At 51.8% G+C, this 19,588-nt stretch overlaps 2 protein-coding genes across 10 annotated transcripts in view; one reads left to right on the forward strand and one right to left on the reverse strand.

Moving 5' to 3' along the window:
- Kcnc1 (potassium voltage-gated channel subfamily C member 1) overlaps window positions 1-12,430 on the forward strand; it is a 43,258-nt gene extending 30,828 nt beyond the window's left edge. Inside the window, exons 2-4 of one of the 3 annotated variants that reach the window (XR_003849598.1) lie at window positions 1,052-3,470; window positions 3,797-9,312; window positions 11,263-12,430. Coding sequence is in view for 2 of the 3 variants with exons in the window: in XM_008833391.3 (XP_008831613.1) it covers window positions 1,052-1,985; window positions 9,106-9,312; window positions 11,263-11,327 (1,206 nt within the window). In the remaining variant the exon portion in view is untranslated. The remainder of the gene's footprint in view (window positions 1-1,051; window positions 3,471-3,796; window positions 9,313-11,262) is intronic. The other 2 variants (XM_008833391.3, XM_008833392.2) reach the window with 2 other exon arrangements.
- Sergef (secretion regulating guanine nucleotide exchange factor) overlaps window positions 11,531-19,588 on the reverse strand; it is a 267,081-nt gene continuing 259,023 nt past the window's right edge. For 4 of the 7 annotated variants that reach the window (XM_029563655.1, XM_017798235.2, XM_017798233.2 and 1 more), the window contains 2 exons: window positions 16,899-17,203; window positions 11,531-12,819 (listed from right to left, as the gene is read on the reverse strand). In XM_029563655.1, the coding sequence (XP_029419515.1) occupies window positions 16,902-17,203 (302 nt within the window). In that variant the 3' untranslated portion in view covers window positions 11,531-12,819; window positions 16,899-16,901. Of the gene's footprint in view, window positions 12,820-16,726; window positions 17,204-19,588 lie in introns of those variants that run through there. The other 3 variants (XM_017798238.2, XM_017798236.2, XR_001872446.2) reach the window with 2 other exon arrangements.

A 19,588-nucleotide genomic window follows, 5' to 3' on the forward strand; every position in this document is an offset into this window, starting at 1 on the left:
GAAGAAAAAGGGAGGGAGGGAGGGAGGGAGGGAGGGAGGTCAATGGGTAAAAGAAAGCAGTGAGGAAGGGAAGAAGGAACAAAAGGAGGAAGGAGGGAAACCATTTGAATGGAAGAAAGGAGGGATAAATGGATGAGCGGGAAGGAGCGTGGAAGGATGATGGATGAATGGAAAGGAGGGAATGGTAGATGGAAGGGTAGAAATGGATCACATTTGATGGTAGCCTAGGAGAAGAATTCTGAACACTGCATTCTACAAAACCACCAGGGTACCAGTGCACTGTAATGAGTAGCTTAGACAGGTTCTCTGTCTATGGGCCTCAGGCTTCCCACCTGTAACGTGCTATTATCCCCTAAGATTGCTGTCATTCTAAATGCTGAGTGTCCTTCCTACCCCCCCTTCCCCCTGCAGCCTGCACCTGGACATAGTTTGAAGATCCACTTAGTACTTGGTTTCCCGGTCCCTTGTCAGGCCCCAAAGTCTTGAGTAACCCAACTGCAGTTCTGGGACTCCCAGGACAGCTCCCTGGGAAGGAGGAGGGGCTCCAATGCCGACCCTAACTAAGGCAATTACTGGAGGCTCTTGGTTTCCTGCTGTTGTTGGGCGGTGGGGAGGGGGGAGAGGAATCCTTGAGTAAACAGATTGGAGTCAAAGGAAAAAAATGTTTGATGTGGCCTCTGAGGGAAGGCCTGATTCCACTGATCAGCTGCCTTGTATTTCTTTGCACACTTCAGCCCCAGTAAGCTGGTTCTTGTGTAGCTAGGCTCCTTTGCTCTCGTGCCTCTGCTGGACCCTGGGCCACACAGGTTTGGCTGGCAGTGGGAACGGAGGCAGCTGTAAACAGGAATAAGAACTTTGCTAGCCAGGCCTGACGGCACTTATCCCACAGGCCCTGAGAGGGGAAATGTGCATCAGCCCAGGTTGTGTTGAGGGACCCTGTGCAGTGTCCTTCCCTGGTGTGGCCCTGTGCCTGGACCCAATGCAAGGCATCCCAGGTTTCTCCACTCTGAGCGGGAGGCCTGTTCTCTGACACCCTGTTTCTTGTCCACAGTATGTGGCCTTTGCCTCCCTCTTCTTCATCCTGGTCTCCATCACCACCTTCTGCTTGGAGACCCACGAGCGCTTCAACCCAATCGTGAACAAGACAGAGATCGAGAATGTTCGGAATGGCACGCAAGTGCGCTACTACCGCGAAGCGGAGACTGAGGCCTTCCTCACCTACATAGAGGGTGTCTGTGTGGTCTGGTTTACCTTCGAGTTCCTCATGCGTGTTGTCTTCTGCCCCAACAAGGTGGAGTTTATCAAGAACTCACTCAACATCATTGACTTCGTGGCCATCCTCCCCTTCTACCTGGAGGTGGGCCTCAGCGGCCTGTCCTCTAAGGCTGCCAAGGATGTCCTGGGCTTCCTGAGGGTCGTGCGCTTCGTGCGGATCCTGCGCATCTTCAAGCTGACCCGCCACTTTGTGGGCCTGCGGGTCCTGGGCCACACACTCCGTGCCAGCACCAATGAGTTCCTGCTGCTTATCATCTTCCTGGCCCTGGGCGTGCTCATCTTTGCCACCATGATCTACTACGCCGAGAGGATAGGGGCCCAGCCCAACGACCCCAGCGCCAGCGAGCACACGCACTTTAAGAACATCCCCATTGGCTTCTGGTGGGCTGTGGTCACCATGACGACACTGGGCTATGGAGACATGTACCCGCAGACGTGGTCCGGTATGTTGGTGGGAGCACTGTGTGCGCTGGCAGGTGTGTTGACCATCGCCATGCCCGTGCCTGTCATCGTGAACAATTTCGGGATGTACTACTCCTTAGCCATGGCTAAGCAGAAACTACCAAAGAAAAAAAAGAAGCATATTCCTCGGCCACCGCAGCTGGGATCTCCCAATTATTGTAAATCTGTCGTAAACTCTCCACACCACAGTACTCAGAGTGACACATGTCCGCTGGCCCAGGAAGAAATTTTAGAAATTAACAGAGCAGGTAGGAAACCTCTTAGAGGCATGTCGATCTGACCTTTCACCTCTGCACCCTGTAGCGATGATTCCAGATTCAGTCAGACTGCTTCCTTAGTTCTGTGGGGCAACCCTGGTCCCTGCTCTCAATCTTGAGGTGTGGAGCCTGGGGGCCCAGGGAGATGCTGGGTGGCCAAATTCAGAGCTTGCTAGTGGAACCTCACTGGTGCCCTGGGTAAGGAGGTTGACGTGGTTGGTCTCTTCAAGTTCTAAAGAGACCAAACCAACAGCGCCAGGTTGCTGAGGACTCTTAGCAGGAGCCCAGAGGCTACTGAGTCATGGGAAGGAGTCATGTCTAAGTCTCTTGACTCAGGCGACTGACCCAGTGTTGGGCAGGGAGGGAATGGGTGTGATTCGGAGTCTCCAGTCAGCCTTTGGTCTTTAACATGGCTCCCTTTGGGCTGTGAGGGCAGTAGTGATGCATGGGATCCAGGCATCAGGGTGTCTGCAAAGGCAGTAGCCAGGATTCTCAGCCCTAGCACAGCCTGTCTCCACAGCTGAGCAGAAGGTAGCCATGATGCTGGCTGCCTAGCTCCAGGTCCTTCCTAGGAGTTGCCCCTAGCCTTCCGTGAAAAGCTTACTTCCCTGCAGCATGCCAAACCAACTCATCCTCTACCACCACCCTAGAGTTTAGCATTTATCTTTAGGAACCTGTTGGAGTGACTCTGGCTTTCACGTTGTCTGTTGGGTTGATGGTCCAGTGGGAGTTTCTGGTGACCTTCTGATGGAAGTGGCTGGTGAGCGGAGGACTAGAGGGGCCACACCCTGGGCAGCCTAGATGAGCGTATACAGACCAACAACAACCTCCCACTGCTGAGAGTTGTCTCTATGTCTGGCAGTAGGGAGTGCAGCAGCGATACAAGACATCCCAACCACTTACCCACGAGGTCACTGGGGGCCAGGGAGCAGGGAGGGGGCCATGAAACAATACTAGTCACTGTGGGATATATTCTCATATTCCATGGCTAGTGGTTTGTTATGGGACTATCTCAGTTTTATGAGATCTTGCACATAGCACATAAAGTTGATCATGGGGCTCTGGTCCGAAGATGAAAACCCACAGTCTACCTCTACCCATGGAATCCCATTGACTTACTCTGAGGACACAGGGATCTCCAAGGAACAGATGACCCAGAGAAGAATGACAACACTAAGCTAAGTAGTACTGGGTGAGCATGAGGTTGATGCAAGCTTGGATCTATTTAGTCTATAAAGGATGCCTCGTGCTTGTGTCTGGCAGGGGCCTGCAGGCTTGCCCAACTCCAGGTGAGGAAGTCTCCCTTTGGCTTGGGTGGCCTCCCTCTGTGGATGATAGATGTTCTCTGCTGGTGTGCTGTCTGACCCACCTCCCTATCCCAACCCCTTCATTCCACAGCGGACCAGCCTGATCAGTGTCCCAAGGTCCATTTCTTACCTTCAGGACATTCCGTGCCCTCCCCTTCCTGGGATTCCTGTAGGTATCTAAGCAGAACGTAGCTTGTGTTCTAGGGTTGGGCAAGGAGTGACCAGGTCTGAGGTGGGGAGAGGCCCCCAGTCAAGCCGTATCTCTATCTATGGGAAGCCCCAGGCCCACCCTTTTGTTTGGGGTTAGCTAGTGATTTCACCTCAAGAGCCATCACCCGGGCAAGGACAGTTCCCCCAGTTCCGGGGGAAAGTGTGGGATAGCCTGCCCTCTCCCTGAGCTCCACTGTAGGCCCCAGGAGGAAATACTCAGCCCGATGGACATCACGTGACCCTACTCAACCCTTCTGACTCATCTTCCCCAACACTGTCTTTCAGGATTGGTGTTCCCAGCATGGAGTCCCAAGTCAGCCTATTGATGCTCCCCAACTTACTCCAGGCACAGGTTTTTCTCAGTGCCCAGATGCATGCATGCGCGCGCGTGTGCGTGTGCGCGCGCGCGCGCGCGCACACACACACACACACACACACACACACACACACACACACACACACACACACACCTAGCTAGTCCCAGGGACATCAACCCTCCTTCCATCTTGCATCAGGCCTACAGAGCCTGTGTATCCCTCTGGGATTTACCCTGGGTTCCCCAGCCCCACCCAGCCTTGGCACCTCTGCCCCAGTGAGACAACTTGCCCTGGCTTTAAGTCTCAAGGACCCAGAGAGTCTGGTTTGGGCAGTCTTATGACTTGCTGTCTGGAACCTGAGTGTCCTCCCTCTCCCCTCCTCCACCTGTTCTGTTCCCTTCTCCTTTGATTGCCATGTTGGTGTGGTCCTGATTTTCAGACCACCCTCTGGGCTCTAAGACTGAGTCTCACCCTGAGCCTCATCCCTCACTAGAACACGGCTCACCCCAAGTGCTGGAGTGTGAGTCCAAGGGGCCCAGGTTTTCTAGGAGATATCTTCACTCATGCCTACACCACTGGTTCCCTTCCCATTCAACTCCTTTTCTGCTCAGTTATGTGCCTGGACGGACATGGGGCAGAGGTGAGTCTGTAAGAAAATGAGGGAAAAGCCAGAGGCTAGAAAGGCAGATGTGGTAGGTAGAGACCAGACCCCATGGGAATGTGGGAGACAACATTGCGGTCTCCCAAGGTCCTTCAGCAGAGGCTGTTAAACAGATTCCCAAGCTAGGGGTATCTCTAGTTCTACTAAAACCTGAGTTAAGGACTGAGCTAGGATGCTGGGCCCTGCACTGAGGCCAGATTTCCCAGCTGTGCAAGTGACTCTCCCGGTCCTACTCCCTCCACCTCTTGGTCACTGCTGAAACCATTCTGTGTGGAAACCAGTCTGTGTGTCTGTCCCAAGAATGTTGTGATCTCCTCTTTGGGGCTTGAATGGCCTCAGTCTTTGGGGGTCTGGTCTTGATGGGCTGTCAAGGGTCTAGGTCTCACTTGGGTGTGAGACCAGATGGCAGAGGCAGGAACTCCCTGGGGTTGATGGCCAAGAGAAGCTGCCTTCCTCCTGGAGGGGGCTTCCGCCTCATCCACAGTGGGCTAACCACCTGCTCTGGGCTGCTCCAAGTTCCCTCTGTCGTGCTGTGTCCATTCTCGTGTCTTATCCATCTCTGCTCCTGTGATGCGGGTCAGTCCCTCGTGGCATGGGGTCCAGGGCTACAGGGTCCCAGGGTCAATGATAAAGAGGAATGTAGGTGGGGTGGCTTGGCTCCCTTCTGTGGGCACACAGAGCAGCAGTGAGGGCCCAGAGGAGCCCCCATCTGGGCCTCCTAGGAGCTGCCAAGAAGCCTCAGGGTGGTCTTGGGAAGAGGGGTTTCTCCCTTGAGTAGCAGAATCCAAAGTCTCTCATCCCTGGGCCCTCCAGATGTCCTCCGCTGGGCTGCTGTGGCTACAAGTGGTGCCAGTGGGGTAGGGAGAATAGTGTGATTGGGGACAGAATTGATGGGGCAGGATGCAAGGCTGCAGAATGTACTAGAACCCAATGGTAGGGCTGGCAGCCTGGACCCTGAGTGGTGGAGTCCTAGCTGCCTGCGTGAATGAAGCAGTTGGAGAAATCAGCTACCTGTGAGGGCCAGGCCTGGGTGTTCTCCGTGTTGTTCACATTCTCTCTCTCCCTCTCCACTAATCCTCTCTCTCTCTCTCTCTCTCTCTCTCTCTCTCTCTCTCCCCGTCTCTCGTTTTGTTGCATGATTGTGCTGGTTCCCATGACTGTTGTCTCTCACAGCCTGTCCCCCTTTAGCGCAGGATGTTTTCCCCTGAGTCCCCAGCTGGGCAGACCCCTCAGAGGTAAACTGAAGGGAATGCGCAGTCAACTAACCCCAGTCCAGCCCTGCGTGCGCCCGGTGGCGCCCGCTGCTGGTATGAACAGTAAGTACATCGGAGTGTCTGGAGATGGCAGGAAAGCCAGCCTGCTGACTGACAGAGGGGCCCGTTCATCGTGTTCGCTCTCCTTGCTCCAAAGTTTAAAAAAAATGACCCTCTCGCAGACTCCCATCTCAATCCATTTCAAAGCCTGGAAACCATCTCTGAGATGCTGCCCGTGCTGCCATTTCATCATCACAAGCCTGTTGGGTTAGTGGTGGCCTGGGGCCCTAGGCCAGAGGAGGTGGGCTCAGCCCTCTAAACGCAAGTGGGAACCTAGGTTCTAAGCTGCCTTACATCCCAGGAGAGCAGGCAGGTGGGGACTCTGGGATCTTTCATCTGTTGCCTTTCTTATGTCTCCCCGAATGTAGAAAGTTGGCCCCTTTGTTTTTTTTCTCTCTCTCTTCTGGTCATCCCCACTGGATGGGAGATGGAATTGGAGACAGGAAGTGAATGACCCAAGTTCCTGAGAGCAGCTTCAAACTGCAGATAAACCATCAGCCACCCAGTCACAGACCTTTCCTCAAAGGTCAATGTTGAGAAAGGAAGTGGGCCGCAGACATCCTGGAAACCCCCACCCCCAATCCTGCCCTCCAAGATCCCAGGTGTCTGCTCCTTGCCCCTGGCCCCCCAGAAAGACCACTCCACCTTTATGTCCTTTACAGTTCCAGAGGGGAGACCCAGGGGCAGGGAGCTTCTGGGCAGAGCCTGTGGGTGGTGATTCTGCCCTCAGCACCAGAGGAGGGATCACAGGCTGTACTGTCTCCTGGAAGGCAGAGGCAGAGAGGGGCAGTCACTACTTGACCCCTCCTTTGGACAAGAACAGCAGGCCAATGACACCCACCAAAAAAGAGCAAGTCTCTCTTCACCTGGAGGGGACCCGCCTGGAGGAAAAGTCATGCAGGGCACATGGACCCCAGCTTCCATTCCCTTCCCCTCCTTCAGCACCTTACCGCCTCCCCCATCTCCCAGCACCCTCCTCTCAGTCAGAGATCCTCCGGGAGGGAGATGAGGACCAGCTGGAATGCAAGGCAGGACTTGCATGTCTGTGGGCACATATGTATGCCCCACATGCTAGGCAGTCCCTGGTCCATCACATGGTGTCAGAGTTTCCCCAGTCACTGGCCTTTCTGCTTTGGAGTCAATCAGGAGCAGAGGCCCTGGGATCTTCAAGGAACACACCGTATGTGAAATGCTTTGCCATCTTGTACAACAGACTTTTTTTAAGTTCCAAAATTATGATGGGAATTTTTTTTTTGGATTTGCTTTACGAATAAATCTGATTGGTCCATTTCTCTTTTGACTGACTGCCTCTTTGTAGTGACATGATAATGTACACAGGTGGAGATCCTTCTCCTGTGCACACTGAGCGTGTGCAAGTAGGGAAGGATCACTCCTGTGTGTAGTTACATGATGTGAACAAGATCATGGGAGAAGGTCAGAGCGGGACTTTTCCCTAGCTTGCTTTCAGAGAGCCTCCCCTAACATGGTCACCATGTTGGTTTCCTTCTCTCACCACAGGGCTTTTGCCCAAGGCCCCTACTCTAGTGGCAGCATTGGGTGGGCTTCATCCTGCCCAGGAAGATTCTGCTCTGAGGGCAGAGAGTGAGGGGCAAGCTCAGTCCCCCAGGGTGACAGAGGTGGGTGGCAAAGTCAGTCAGAGCCACGTCTGCCAGAAAAGCTCCAAGGCTTTGTCTTGGGAGTAGGGAGAGCCAGGGAACATGGCTCTGGCCACATTTGGTCCCCCCACCATACCTGCCCCACCCCCCGGCCTCCTCCCAGGTTCCTTATCAGGCTACTACAGAAGCCAAGACTCGAGCTTTCCCCACCCAAGGCCATCAGTTGCTGCTGTCTTCTACACATCCATTTGCTCTGCTTTGCCCGGGATGCTAGCAGAAGGGACAGGAATGGGAGTCCCTCCCCACATCCCTGTCCAGCCATCACAGCCTCATGCATATGCATACATCCTTGTGAAAGCTGACCAGGCCCCCTGGAGTGGTTCAGGGAGACACTGCTTGATGTGGGTGGGTGGCGGTGTGGGTCTGCATGGGGACAGAGCAGATGCAGGTGGAGTGGTCTAATTGGGTCTGTGGGAGCACAGGGGAAACTGTGCCCAGGCCTAGTCTGCATGGATGGTGGGGCAGATCAATCAGATTGGGATCCTATGGGAACAATGAAATGTGTGACCAGACCTAGTCTGTACAAGTGATAGGGAACCTGGAGGACCAGGTAGAGTCCTTATGGAGATAGTGTGGAAGTTGTGACCAGCCCTCATCTTTGTGTGGGACAGTTTCAGAGGGACCTGATTGTGTGCTTTTAGGAGCAGCTTAGAAAATGTGACCAAGACTAGTTTGTGTGGGGGACAGAGTTTCAGAGGGACCTGATTATATCCCTGTGGGAACAGTATAGAAGGTGCGATCAGGCTTAGTCTATATAGGGGACAGTGTCAGAGGGACCAGATTGGGTAGGATAGACAAGAAGTGTGGCTAGGTCTAGTCTCTGTGGGGGACAATGTGGTCAAATTGCAGGGGACAGCATGAAATGTGTGCCCATGCATAATCTGAACAGGGAATGGGGAGTCAGAGCGACTAGACTATGTTCCTATGGGTACAGAATAGAAGGTATGATCAGGCCTAGTCTGTATGAGACAAAGTCATAGACATACCAGATTTGGTCTTTGTGGGGACAGAGCAGAAGGTGTGCCCAGTCCTGGGGCATCTGAATGGCCAGGTTGGGTCTACATGGAGTGGTGGGGGCAAGCTGAGTAATCAGTTATAGGGATTGAGGAACAGGAACAAATGATGGAATGGGACCTGCATGGGAAGGAACAGAGGAGATCAGATGGGGTCTGGCTGGGCCTAGGGCAGCTGAACCACTGGCTGATGTCACCTGGAGGCAGCCAGGCTCTGGTCAGCAGCAGAGGTGTCTGAAAGACCACCTCTCTGGACTGGAGTCCTTCTGAGTGTCTGTCTGTCTTCTCCCTCAGCTCTGTGTCTGGTCTCTCCCCATGAATGCATCATACCATTCTGTGTCATTGGCCCTGCCTCGGGTCCTGGGCCTGGCTCCCAGCACCACATGCCAGGCCCATCATCAACTCATCTTTTTGCAAACTTTGAGCAAACCCAGGAGCCTCTTTCCCTACACTGTGGGCAGCCATGCTGTCTGAATGAGCTGAACCCCCTACTAGCCCCCACCCCTTCTCCATGGTTCATCCACTTTTCCATCCTCAGGAACCGGAAGCCCTGTGTCAAATGCCCATTCTCTGGCTTGTCCCCCCCCACTAAACAGTTTTCGGTGTCTCAATAGCTTCTGCTTATATGTTTGAAGATTCCAAACTGAATGGGGAGGTGGCGAAGGCCGCGCTGGCGAACGAAGACTGCCCCCACATAGACCAGGCCCTCACTCCCGATGAGGGCCTGCCCTTTACCCGCTCGGGCACCCGCGAGAGATACGGACCCTGCTTCCTCTTATCAACTGGGGAATACGCGTGCCCACCTGGTGGAGTGAGAAAGGGTATGTAGAGGAAGTTGGAGCTCTGTGCATCGCCGGGCCGCCTTGCGCTCCTGCAGATGGGCGGGCAGGGCGGTGGGCAAGGGGCGCTGAAGGGCAGGCAGGTACACGAGGGGGGAAGAGGATGGAAGGCGTCCCCCAGGGTTGGCCCTGGAGGTCGGAGTCCTTTCCTATCCAGTGGGATGTCAGGCTGGCAGAGAGAAGCTGAGGCCCAGGAAGCCATGGGTTGATGGCCAGGTAAATGGTAGAAAGGGGCTTGGCACAGGCTGGTTATGGGGTATGACCCCAAGGCAAGGGGGGCCCAGGGAGGCAAGTCAGCTCCCTCAGACTGTGTCAGTGGGACAAGACAGGTCCAAAAAGCAAAGAGTTCTCTCCTTGCCTTTGGTTGAGGAGGGCAGTGAGTTGAGCTGGGCCTAGTGAGCTTAGTCTAAGGTTGTGCTGTGGAAGAGGTATCCTTTAAAGAGACTGTGTGGGCCAATGGAAGGGGAGGCATCAGACAGAGGTGACTTCAGGGCTTGGGGATAAGGCCAACTGTCCTCACAGAAGTATGGTATGTGCCAGGCAGAATACTGAGAGTGGCAGACAGAGACCTTGCCAAGAGAAGGTATATAAACAGGACTTTCCCTTCCATGGCCAGAGCCTGTTGTTGTCACTGCCCTGGGGTGGTCAGTGCCCCTTGTGGCTGGTGAGGGCCGAGCCCAGTGGTGTTCTTGCAGTCAGCATTGAAGAGATGCTTCTACACGGGAGCTTGAGCATGGGCTGGGGCAAGGCCTGGGGCAGGGCCCAGAACACTTAGCACAGGGCTTCAGGCACCAGCCTAAGCCCTTGTCAGTGCAGCAGGTTGGCTGGGCAGCTCGTGCATGTTTCAGAGCACCTCCCATGCGTGAATGGATGCATGCTGATGGGAAGCAAGCTGGGCCAGACAAGAAGTAGAATCTTGAGAGCGACAACTGGCGTGGCCTGTGGCCCTTGTCAATTGCCTTAGTATTGGAAGTGGTTAAACCAGACACAGGGAAAAGGACAAACTTCAAAAATCAAAGGCAGACTTAGAAGCAAGGCGGCTTCAACGGAGATGTGGGAAAGTTCTTTGGGTCATGTGTGCTTAGTTGTGTCCTGATTTAGGCTGCTCTCTGCTTATTTGCCCTGCCTGAGGTCCACTGGACCTCAGTGCGAGGTGTACTAACTCCCCGCATGGTGCTGCATGGTGGAGGGCTGCCAGCCTTGGGGAGGGCCTCATCCTTGGTATGGATGGGTCTGCTGATCCATTTGCAACTGGCTTTTCCCCAGGTGAAGCCTCTAGAATGCCTGGGAGCAGGGGCCACCCTGGAGAGTAAGGGGAAAGTGTCCCCATGGCTGTGCCTGGCCCAGTAAGGTCCCAAGGGCTGCCTGACTCCTCTGTCTTGAATGCTGGATCGTTTGGTGTGGCCTACTCTACTGTGCTTCCAGAAGGCCAGGGAAAGTAGGACAGAAGCAGCCCTATCTCCCAGTAGTGCTAGGGAGTTTGGTGCAATCACCATCCAGCCCAGGGCTCCCAGTCTCAGGACCTACGTGGGCTTGGGTGCTGGAATTTTTGGGAGAATGCCCACTCATGTCCACGCAAGGCCCAGTCACGGATCAGGAGCATGTCCGCGCAAGGCCCAGTCATGGATCAAGAGCTCTCAGCAGCTCCTGATAGCAACAAGAACTTGCTCTTCTCAGGCTGACTTGGAGCCCCTAAGGCCTGCAGGTGCAGAGTAGAAGTAGGAACCCCCACGTGTACCCCCAGGAGGGAAGAGGAAGAGGCTGTGCTAGGCTGGCTCGCTGCATGAGAAACAAGCCATCTGGAGAAGAGCCTGCCTGCCTCTGCATGTGGCTGTTCTGTCTTTCCTCCTCCTTCCTTAACAACTAAGTACCGAGCGGGATGGGGAAGGTGAGGAGAGAAGCTCAAGTGTTAATTGTATTCTCTACATACAGATCTTTGCAAAGAAAGCCCTGTCATTGCTAAGTATATGCCGACAGAGGCTGTGAGAGTGACTTGACCAGGCGGCTTGGCCGAGGACACTGGTGGCTATTAAGCATCTGGGTGGACCTGCAACCCCTCCTCACCCTCGGACAGAGTAAATTCACGCCATGCAGGTTTGCCGGACGAGTCCGAGTGGCCCAGGCATTGTTCTAGGACGGACGTAGTTTTATCTACGGCCAATGGTAACTGACCGTAGAGGATTGCTCTTCCTTCTTCTCATTTTTTTAAAAGTTATCTTTTATTTGGGGAGGGGGGTGGAGGGGATCTTTAGCATGACTTGCATGAAGTTAAACAGAAAACCCAGCTAATCCAAACCTACCAACCCCCCTGCAACTGTATGATTGATTACCCTGACCACCACGAAGAACAGAAGGAAAAAGCAAAAGTCCTTCATTTTCTTTCAGACCTCTTAACTTTTACACACGTGGTTGGAGCCAAACTGTAATGGCACTCGGTAGAAACCTGTATACTTCTGGGAGTGGGGCAGGGGGGAGGAAGGATGGGGCCAGGGAATGGATTGCTTCCCTTTTTGTATACAAGATCCAGAGGAAAGGTTTCAAAAAGGGCAGTTGGTCAGTCATCGGTCATATTGACCTCGCCTTCATAGCTCATCTCTCATGCGGAAACTGAGAACTTTGCTCCAAATAGGATTGTGGAAACTCGTACTGCTGCCTTCTTCCGTCTCTGCCTGGCATGCTTGTGACCCAGCGGATGCCTCCCCAAGAACCCCCGGCAGCAGCTAGTTTAGGTTGATTCTCTCATCTTATCGGTGTGTAGATCCAGTGTGACCAAGTTTCATAACAAATTGTTCATAATCAGCACCGTATGGATTTTCCAATGTCATTTTAAAACCAGGATGTAGAGCACCTCAAGTTCAGGACCACAGGAGGGGTGCCTCCCCTCCACCTCTACTAAGGCACAACTTGGCATTGTACACAATTTAGTACTTCAGAGTAAAAACTGCATGCCCAATGTTATGCAAAGAGATTCGAGCATGAAATAAATTTTGTATCATGGTTTCTGTCTAGTCTAAAGCAGATTTGTTTTCCTGAAGCAATCGGAGGTTTGCAGAGACACGCTTCTGCATCTTGAATAAATATAGTATTTTCCCAACAGAAACAGAGGACAGTAGCTTGGCTTTGATCTGATTCTAAAATTAGTGTGTGTCGGGGGGGAGGATGATATTTTTGAAAAACACATGCTTGAGTTGAAAAAAAATGCAACATCTCAAGCGCTCACTGCAGCATTTCCTGGAAAGAGAGCAACGATGCTTCAGCGCAACGGCCTCCCCTCCCGGGCCGGGCCCTGGCAATAAAAAGCTGACTTTTGAGACAAAGCACGGAGTTGGGTTTTTATTGCCTTCAGGCGCTGTCTCCATTCTGTTCTGGGCCTCTGGTCTGCTGTGGCTAGGCCAAGCATGGGCCCCGGCTACTACTGCAGTCATCTAAGCCACAGCCTTGCTGGGCCCCGAGGAAGAAGCTGTCTCTTGCAGGGTGGGGCTGCAGAGCCTGTTGGGTTATAGAGGAAAGCAACTCTTTAGACACATCCATGGAGTTTAGGGTTTACAAAGACATGACATCTGACTGGACTTGTACATCCTCGACAGGTGCACCTGACACGGGCACTTTTCTGTGACTCATGCCATCCATGTTAGTGAATCTTCGCATGTGACCAAGTCAGAGCCTCTAGCTGCCCTGTGCAGACTGTGCTCACCTCTCTCCTTGGGATATCACTGGGTGTGTCAGGTCTGGGTGCTCTAGCCAGGACCCCTGGAGGGTCTGTTCTAGAGACCACCTCATTGAACACCCCTCTCTCAGCCTGGAAGGAGTGAAGTTCTCTCTGAGGATCTGGATTTGCCAGTTTGGGTGTGGGATGGAGAGGAGGATCTGGTCCTTTCTCCCTCCACTGGTGACTCCAGAATGTTCTGGTGGAGGCCTCAAAGGCTATGCAGTCAACCTCTGAGCATCTTACAGATGAGAAAATGAGGCCAGAGAAGGCAGCAAGCTGCTGAGGGTACCAGCACAGGAGCATCAGTCCTCCTCTGACCCAGCACAGCCTGAGCCAGTGACTCCATGCTGGGTGGGAGGATGAGGGTGGGTGCCAAAGCTTCACTTATCAGTTCCTCACCCCTCTAAGCATTTGCCTCAACATCCTGGTATCCTATGGGGTGCAAGAGCCAAGGGGCTAGGGTTGGTGAAGCCTCTGCCCAGGCATCCCATAACTAAGGGGTGTTAACCACTGTTCTCCTGTCTCTGGATATACAAGCCCAGCAAACTTGGCTGTTGCCAGAGACCGGTGTTCACACTACCCAGGGATCTCCTAGTACAGATGAGCCTTTGCTGAGTAACACAAAGCCATCTGGAATATGGGTTTTCAGGGACACAACAGCTAAGGAGGAGAGGATTAACATAAACTGAGGATCTACTATGTGGGGGCCTCTTACAAACATCTAATGACAGCCCAGGATAGTCCAGTTGCCTCATGCTATAGGCAGGGTCACAAGGTGCAGAGAGGTGAAGTGACCAGTCCGAGCACCACAGCCAGTGAAGTGAGGGCATAACTGTAACCCAAGTGGTCTGAATCCAGAACTCAGGCTCAGCTGTCTTGAGAACTGAGGACTTCCTGGGGCTGGTCCTTGGAGGTAGAATGGATGGGTAGTTATGGGTTCTGACCATCAGACTTGATCTCTTGCCCTCTTTTGTAGAGTGCCATAGGTGTGACAGAAGAGGCTACTTCACAGCCTATCCCAAGTCTCCCCTGATCTGTAGCTAGCTAATCTCCCTTTTGCCCAAACACCCTTTACCTTGGTCAGCCGGCTTGCCAAGTCATCGCCAGCCTCCCTGCCTCTCCTCCCCTCCAGCCAACCTCTGTGTTCCAATCAGTAGGAAGTCCTGACCTGGTAGCCATCATACTTACCCTTCTGACACCAGCACCCTTTCCCCCTAACTCTCATGGGTAACTGCAAATGACTACTAAGTCACCTCACCTGTAGGTCACAGAATCCTGTGTCCAAGTCACAGGCCTGGATTCACTGTTCCTAAGCACTACGTCATCCAAAGCTGTTTTGGTAACCCTCTCAACCCACCAGGGTCAAGGGTGATGGGTGTGTCAGGGGAAGATGGGTACCTGTGGCCAGGAGGAGACAGTGTGGGAAGCAGAGGTGGCAACATGTGCCGCACACTGTCCCTCCACGGGCAGACCAAAGACCTGGGAGCACACAGCACAGAACAGGGAGATGGTCCTCTCTTCCCTCACAGGGGAGGGATATGAAAGCAAATTTACTTGGTCGATCAGGAAAATAAAATTTTTAGACTGTCAAATGCCTGTGAGCCCCACGGGCCTGGTTCTCCAACACTGTAAACAATAAAATGGAGGGCAGGTGAGGATGAGGATCTCAGGGCTCACTCAGTTAACCTCTCTACTCCACGGTAACCCTTGGGGGTGTATTGATGAGATCATTCATTCACATTTGGCTTGGTGATGGGGCTCTTAGAAATGACTAAGAACTGGCTCCACGCTTTCAAAGGCCTCGTGGACTACTAGGAAAAGCCCTACCACATCTGAGGGTGACCAATAGCCACTAAAGGCTGCAGGAAAAAAAAAATCTAGGCGACACCTCCCCTTATCCCTGATAAGTGCTTTCAGACACTCATCGGAGCCAGCTAGGCAAGTGCCTGGGAGAAGGGCCTTCTGTCCATATCACTGTCCAGAAGGGCAAAATGGAGGCAAGAGGGTGGTCCGTGGAGATCCATTCATTCCTGCATGTATGGAGCACCCGAGTCCTGCCTGCTTCCAGAAATATCTGACTCAGTTGTAAGAGTCTGAGCTTCTAGGTCAAAGGGCTTAGGACCACTGGATATTTTGATCCTCTTCAAGGCTGGGAAGGAGCCCGGCTATCCTTCTCTCTCATGCATAGAAGGAAGCCACAGGAGAGGCGGTGGCATTCAGAACACAGGACGTGGGGTTTTGACTTCTTCTGGCAGGTACTGAAAGAGGTGGGTGGTGCCCTGCCCTGTGTCCCTGTGGACAAGATGGGTTGGTGTGTGGGTCACATGAGGCTGCTTTCTGGCCTGGTTAACGCCAATCACTCAGCCTACAGGGCAGTAACCTTGGACTTGCCCCACCATGGCTCACTCCTGGGCCCCGTGGTTGCTCCATCTCTGTGGGCTTGGTCACTCTGGCAAGAGCAGCTCAGGGTGCAGTGGCTACAGTTGGCCTCTGTGGGTCTGGGAGGTGGGGGCCATGCTGGCAAGGCATGCTGGGAGCAGGACTCCACCCACTTGAGTTAAAGGTCAGCTTGTGGCTGCAGGTTATCTGTGTTTAGAACTGGAGCGTTTAGGACTGGGCTCATCTGTATGCTCTGTGCTGATCCCACTTCTAGTCACACAGCTCCTTCCTATCCTGCCGTCATCTAGCTCTGGGCTCTGCTTGGTTCACTTCCATCGGGATCCTGGACCAGGAGTGAGGTGTATGGCCTTGAGATGGCCCAGTCCCCTCTTTAGGCCTCCATTTCCCCATCAAGAGAAATGAGAATGTTGAGTAAGAACAGCTGTTACCACACGTTCTCCAGGATACTAATAAAATATAATATTATGTGGAACCTAATATATAATAAGATAAAACCCAAGCTGCTTAGAATAAGCTGGAGGTGGGCAAGCCAGCCCTCTGTCGGCCTGGCCCCTTTACCACAGTCTGCAAAGAGGCACTTGAGGCTCTGAAGAATGTGGTGGGCATCTCACTATGCAGCCATGGCTGGCCTGGAATTCCCTACGTAAACCTGTCTGGCCTCGGACTCACAGACACTGCCTGCTTCTCCCTCTCAAGTGCTTGGATTTAATGCACGCACCACCATGTCCAGCGTTGAAGAACATAGTTTGAAGGCCACTAGGCTAGAGAGAGGATGAAACCCCCACCCCACTTTGGTGCCCTTGAGTTCTTTAACTTCTAGAGCCTAGCCATCACAGACCTCAACTCACACAGCTTGGCCACTATAGTCACACAAGTGGCCTCAGAGCCCTGCCTGGTTAGAGGAAGATATATGTCCTCGGAGAGTTTGAGACAGACCCCTCTGTCCTACGAGTCACCCCTGCTGGGTCTTCTCAGAAGTTCTGTCTTTTTCTCTACTTATTCATCCCCATTCTTCTCCCCCCAACTTCAAGACTTCTCCTCGGGCGCTGGTTATAAAGATGTGGGTGCCTTCCCTCCTGAGTTTCCAGGAAGTGTGCTTTCGTACCCTTGAACAGGCAAACTATGAACTCTGGACCCAACGGGGAGGGACGTACTGCTCTAAGCAAGGCCTAGCACCTCTGTCTTCTGACTTAAGGTAGCTGGACTAAAATACAACTGTGGGCCTGAAGCTGGATGGGGCCTCCAGACTGGTGCTTTAGCTCTCTGTGTCCTTTGGGAGGATCTAACCTCTCATTCGCATCCACTGAGTAGAAAGGGTGTCCTCTTCCTTGAGCCCGAGCACTGGGCAAGCGGCCCCTCTTGAGTCAACCTCACCACTCAACAGATGATTCTCTGGGGCAACTTTGGGTGGGAAAAGCCACTTTACTAAAGGTTCTGTCACAGTCCCCCATTTCTGGACCTGTCAGACTGGCTTGGCGTTGGAGCTGCTGATTGTGTCTGTTTCCAGTTTCTCTTTGTCCATGGCCTCCTGAGGTTCAGTGTCCTCTGTGGCATGTAGAAATGGGGAGGTGACTTTGGGATCCCGGCCCTGCTCAGGGTGTGTCGGCAGCTGACAGAGGGCCATGGAATGACCGGCCCCACAGCCCACAAGGAGTCTTGATGGTGACCACAGAGCCTGCACTGGCTTTGGAGCCCAGACGTTGGCTTCCGTGCCATCCCCACACATGCCGTGTTCATTCCAGCCCCAGGAGCAACACACACCATCTGTGGAGGAGAGGGCACAGACATCACCATAAACCCCAGTTCACACAGAAAGAAAACAAAGCTGGTGACTCTCAGCGACATGCTCCTGGCCCTACCTCACTGTTGCCTCTGCCCAGGTCGGTGTTTCCTAGTGCCACCGCTCCACAGATGCGTATGTCCCAACCCTGGCTTTTCTCCCTGGCTCTTCGCTCACTTATGCCTATAATTCCAGCTTCCCAGAGGCAGAAGCAGGAGGATGGTGAATTCCAGGCTAGTCTAGGCTACAGAATGAGACTTTGTGTCACCACCCTCTCCCTAAAGAAAACTGCTTGAAGTTTTCAAAAATAACAAGATATCCTAACACAAGTTTAGAGTTATCGTATTTACTTCAACTGCACCTTTTTAAAAGGCATGAAGTAACCAGTTTTGAAATTGATGGGTATCACTTATGTTTGTGTATTTATATGTGTGTGTCCTTCAACACTACGTAACAGTTTTAGTTTAAAAGATTTCCAAAAATCCTACCATTCAAATATGACCTGTTCTTTACACTTGACATTGCTTTGGAAATTCATCTGAGTCGATACTTAGAGCTAGCTTATTAATAGTGTCTCGTTATATAAAATCCTGTTGCACTCATTCATCTCCTTGGGGTGGACAGTTCTTTGCAATCACTGTTGCCACAGAACTGTACAATGTCATGTATGATAAGAACTGTACAGTGTCATGTATGATATGCTACAATACTAATGCAGCTGCTATCATAAACAGCACTACAGTGAACATCTTTGAATGTGTTTCCTGGTAAAAAGAGTGTTTATGCAAAAGCATAACTCTCACCTCAAAGGAGATAAGAGAGAGTTCATTCTGGAGCCAAATATGAGTGACCATGGCCTGGGAACACAGATTTAGGTTATTCCAAATTCCGTGTTCCAGTGTGGTAACAGTTGCATTATATTTTTTTAAAAAATATTTTATTTATTATTTTTATGTGTACGAGTGTATTGCCTGTATGTATGTGAGTGCACCCATGTTGTGCAATGCCCCAGAGGTCAGAAGAGGGTTTTGGATTCCCCTGGAACTGGAGTTAAGGACGGTTCATAGCCGCCATGTGGGTGCTGGGAATCGATCCTGGGTCATTAGTTTTTATAGTAACAGAACAAAGAAAAGTCATAAATCAAGACACTTTTCAAATACATTGGTAGATACATTCAGTAGAATCATGGCAAAGGGGGAGGGTTGCTATAGGTCTCAGATGCTATCTGATTCTTAGCTTCTTGATGTGTGGGGCTTGGTGGTCTGCTAAGTTAATAAATTTTACTAGTCATGAGAATGTTAATTCAGAAACAGAGGTAAGAAAGGCATGGCTATTTATGGTTAAAGACGTCCCCAGTAATTTGTGTATACACTCTGGATCTGCAACATTCCAAGCTCTCCACTGAAGTGTTAATCAGTTATCAGCCTTGTAAGAAATTCAGCTCAGGAGGTAGTTCTTTCTGGGAACTTTCTTTCACATAAGCATGGCCACAGAGCTTGCCAAAATAGCCACAGTCACCACCACACCCATCACCAACAGGTGAATCTTTAGACTCTGTCTTCAGACCTGCCATTCTGATAAGGACCTTTCATTAGCTTGCTGCTTGCCCTCTTCCTCGGATTACTTCCATTCTTGGGCTTTTTGATCTTCAGTTGTTTGCCTTTTTTTGTACATTTTTTTGTTTACACTTTTCTTTGGGTGGTTCTATGCCTTACCTGTGTCTTCCCTGGGGTGTGTCACCTCATTGTGTTTATGGTGTCTTTTGTTATGCAATTTATCTATAATGGCTGCCTAACTGCTCATTATGAAGATTAAACAATTCACCCAACCTGTCTGCCTTTATCAGGTGCTTCTAATTTCCTATTTTTCCTATAGCAGGGCAGGAACATCTCTACACATGAACCTTTCTCATTCCCTCTAATTATCTTCTCAAATTAGATTTGTAGGATGGGAATTCCTGGCCAGAGGTACAGTATTCTCCCAGAGGCCTGTTTGAGAACTGCCACAATACTTTTCAGAAAAGCCACTTGAATACGACTTGAGTGATCTGTGGGGTTCTCTGTCCTCCTTCTGCACGGCCCGTACTCATGAGCATTATGTTTCAGAATCTTTTCTAATTTCACCACAAAATAGTGTCGTCGTTTTGATGTGTACTTTGATTACCGCTGAAATTGAGACAGAACTCCTGTGTATCTGTAGTTTTTGTTTGTGTACTGCCTGTTCCCTACTACTTTCCTGGTTAAAATAAAAAGTTTAAATGCTCAAATCCAAAAGCCAGATGACCTGGGGGCTTTTTTTTTTTCCCCAGTTTGACTTAAAAAATCATTTAATATCTTTTTCTATTGAACTTTTACGAATTTCATACAATG

Source organism: Nannospalax galili, unplaced genomic scaffold, assembly GCF_000622305.1.
Source record: "Nannospalax galili isolate Female #2095 unplaced genomic scaffold, S.galili_v1.0 scaffold1857, whole genome shotgun sequence".
Lineage (NCBI taxonomy): Eukaryota > Metazoa > Chordata > Mammalia > Rodentia > Spalacidae > Nannospalax > Nannospalax galili.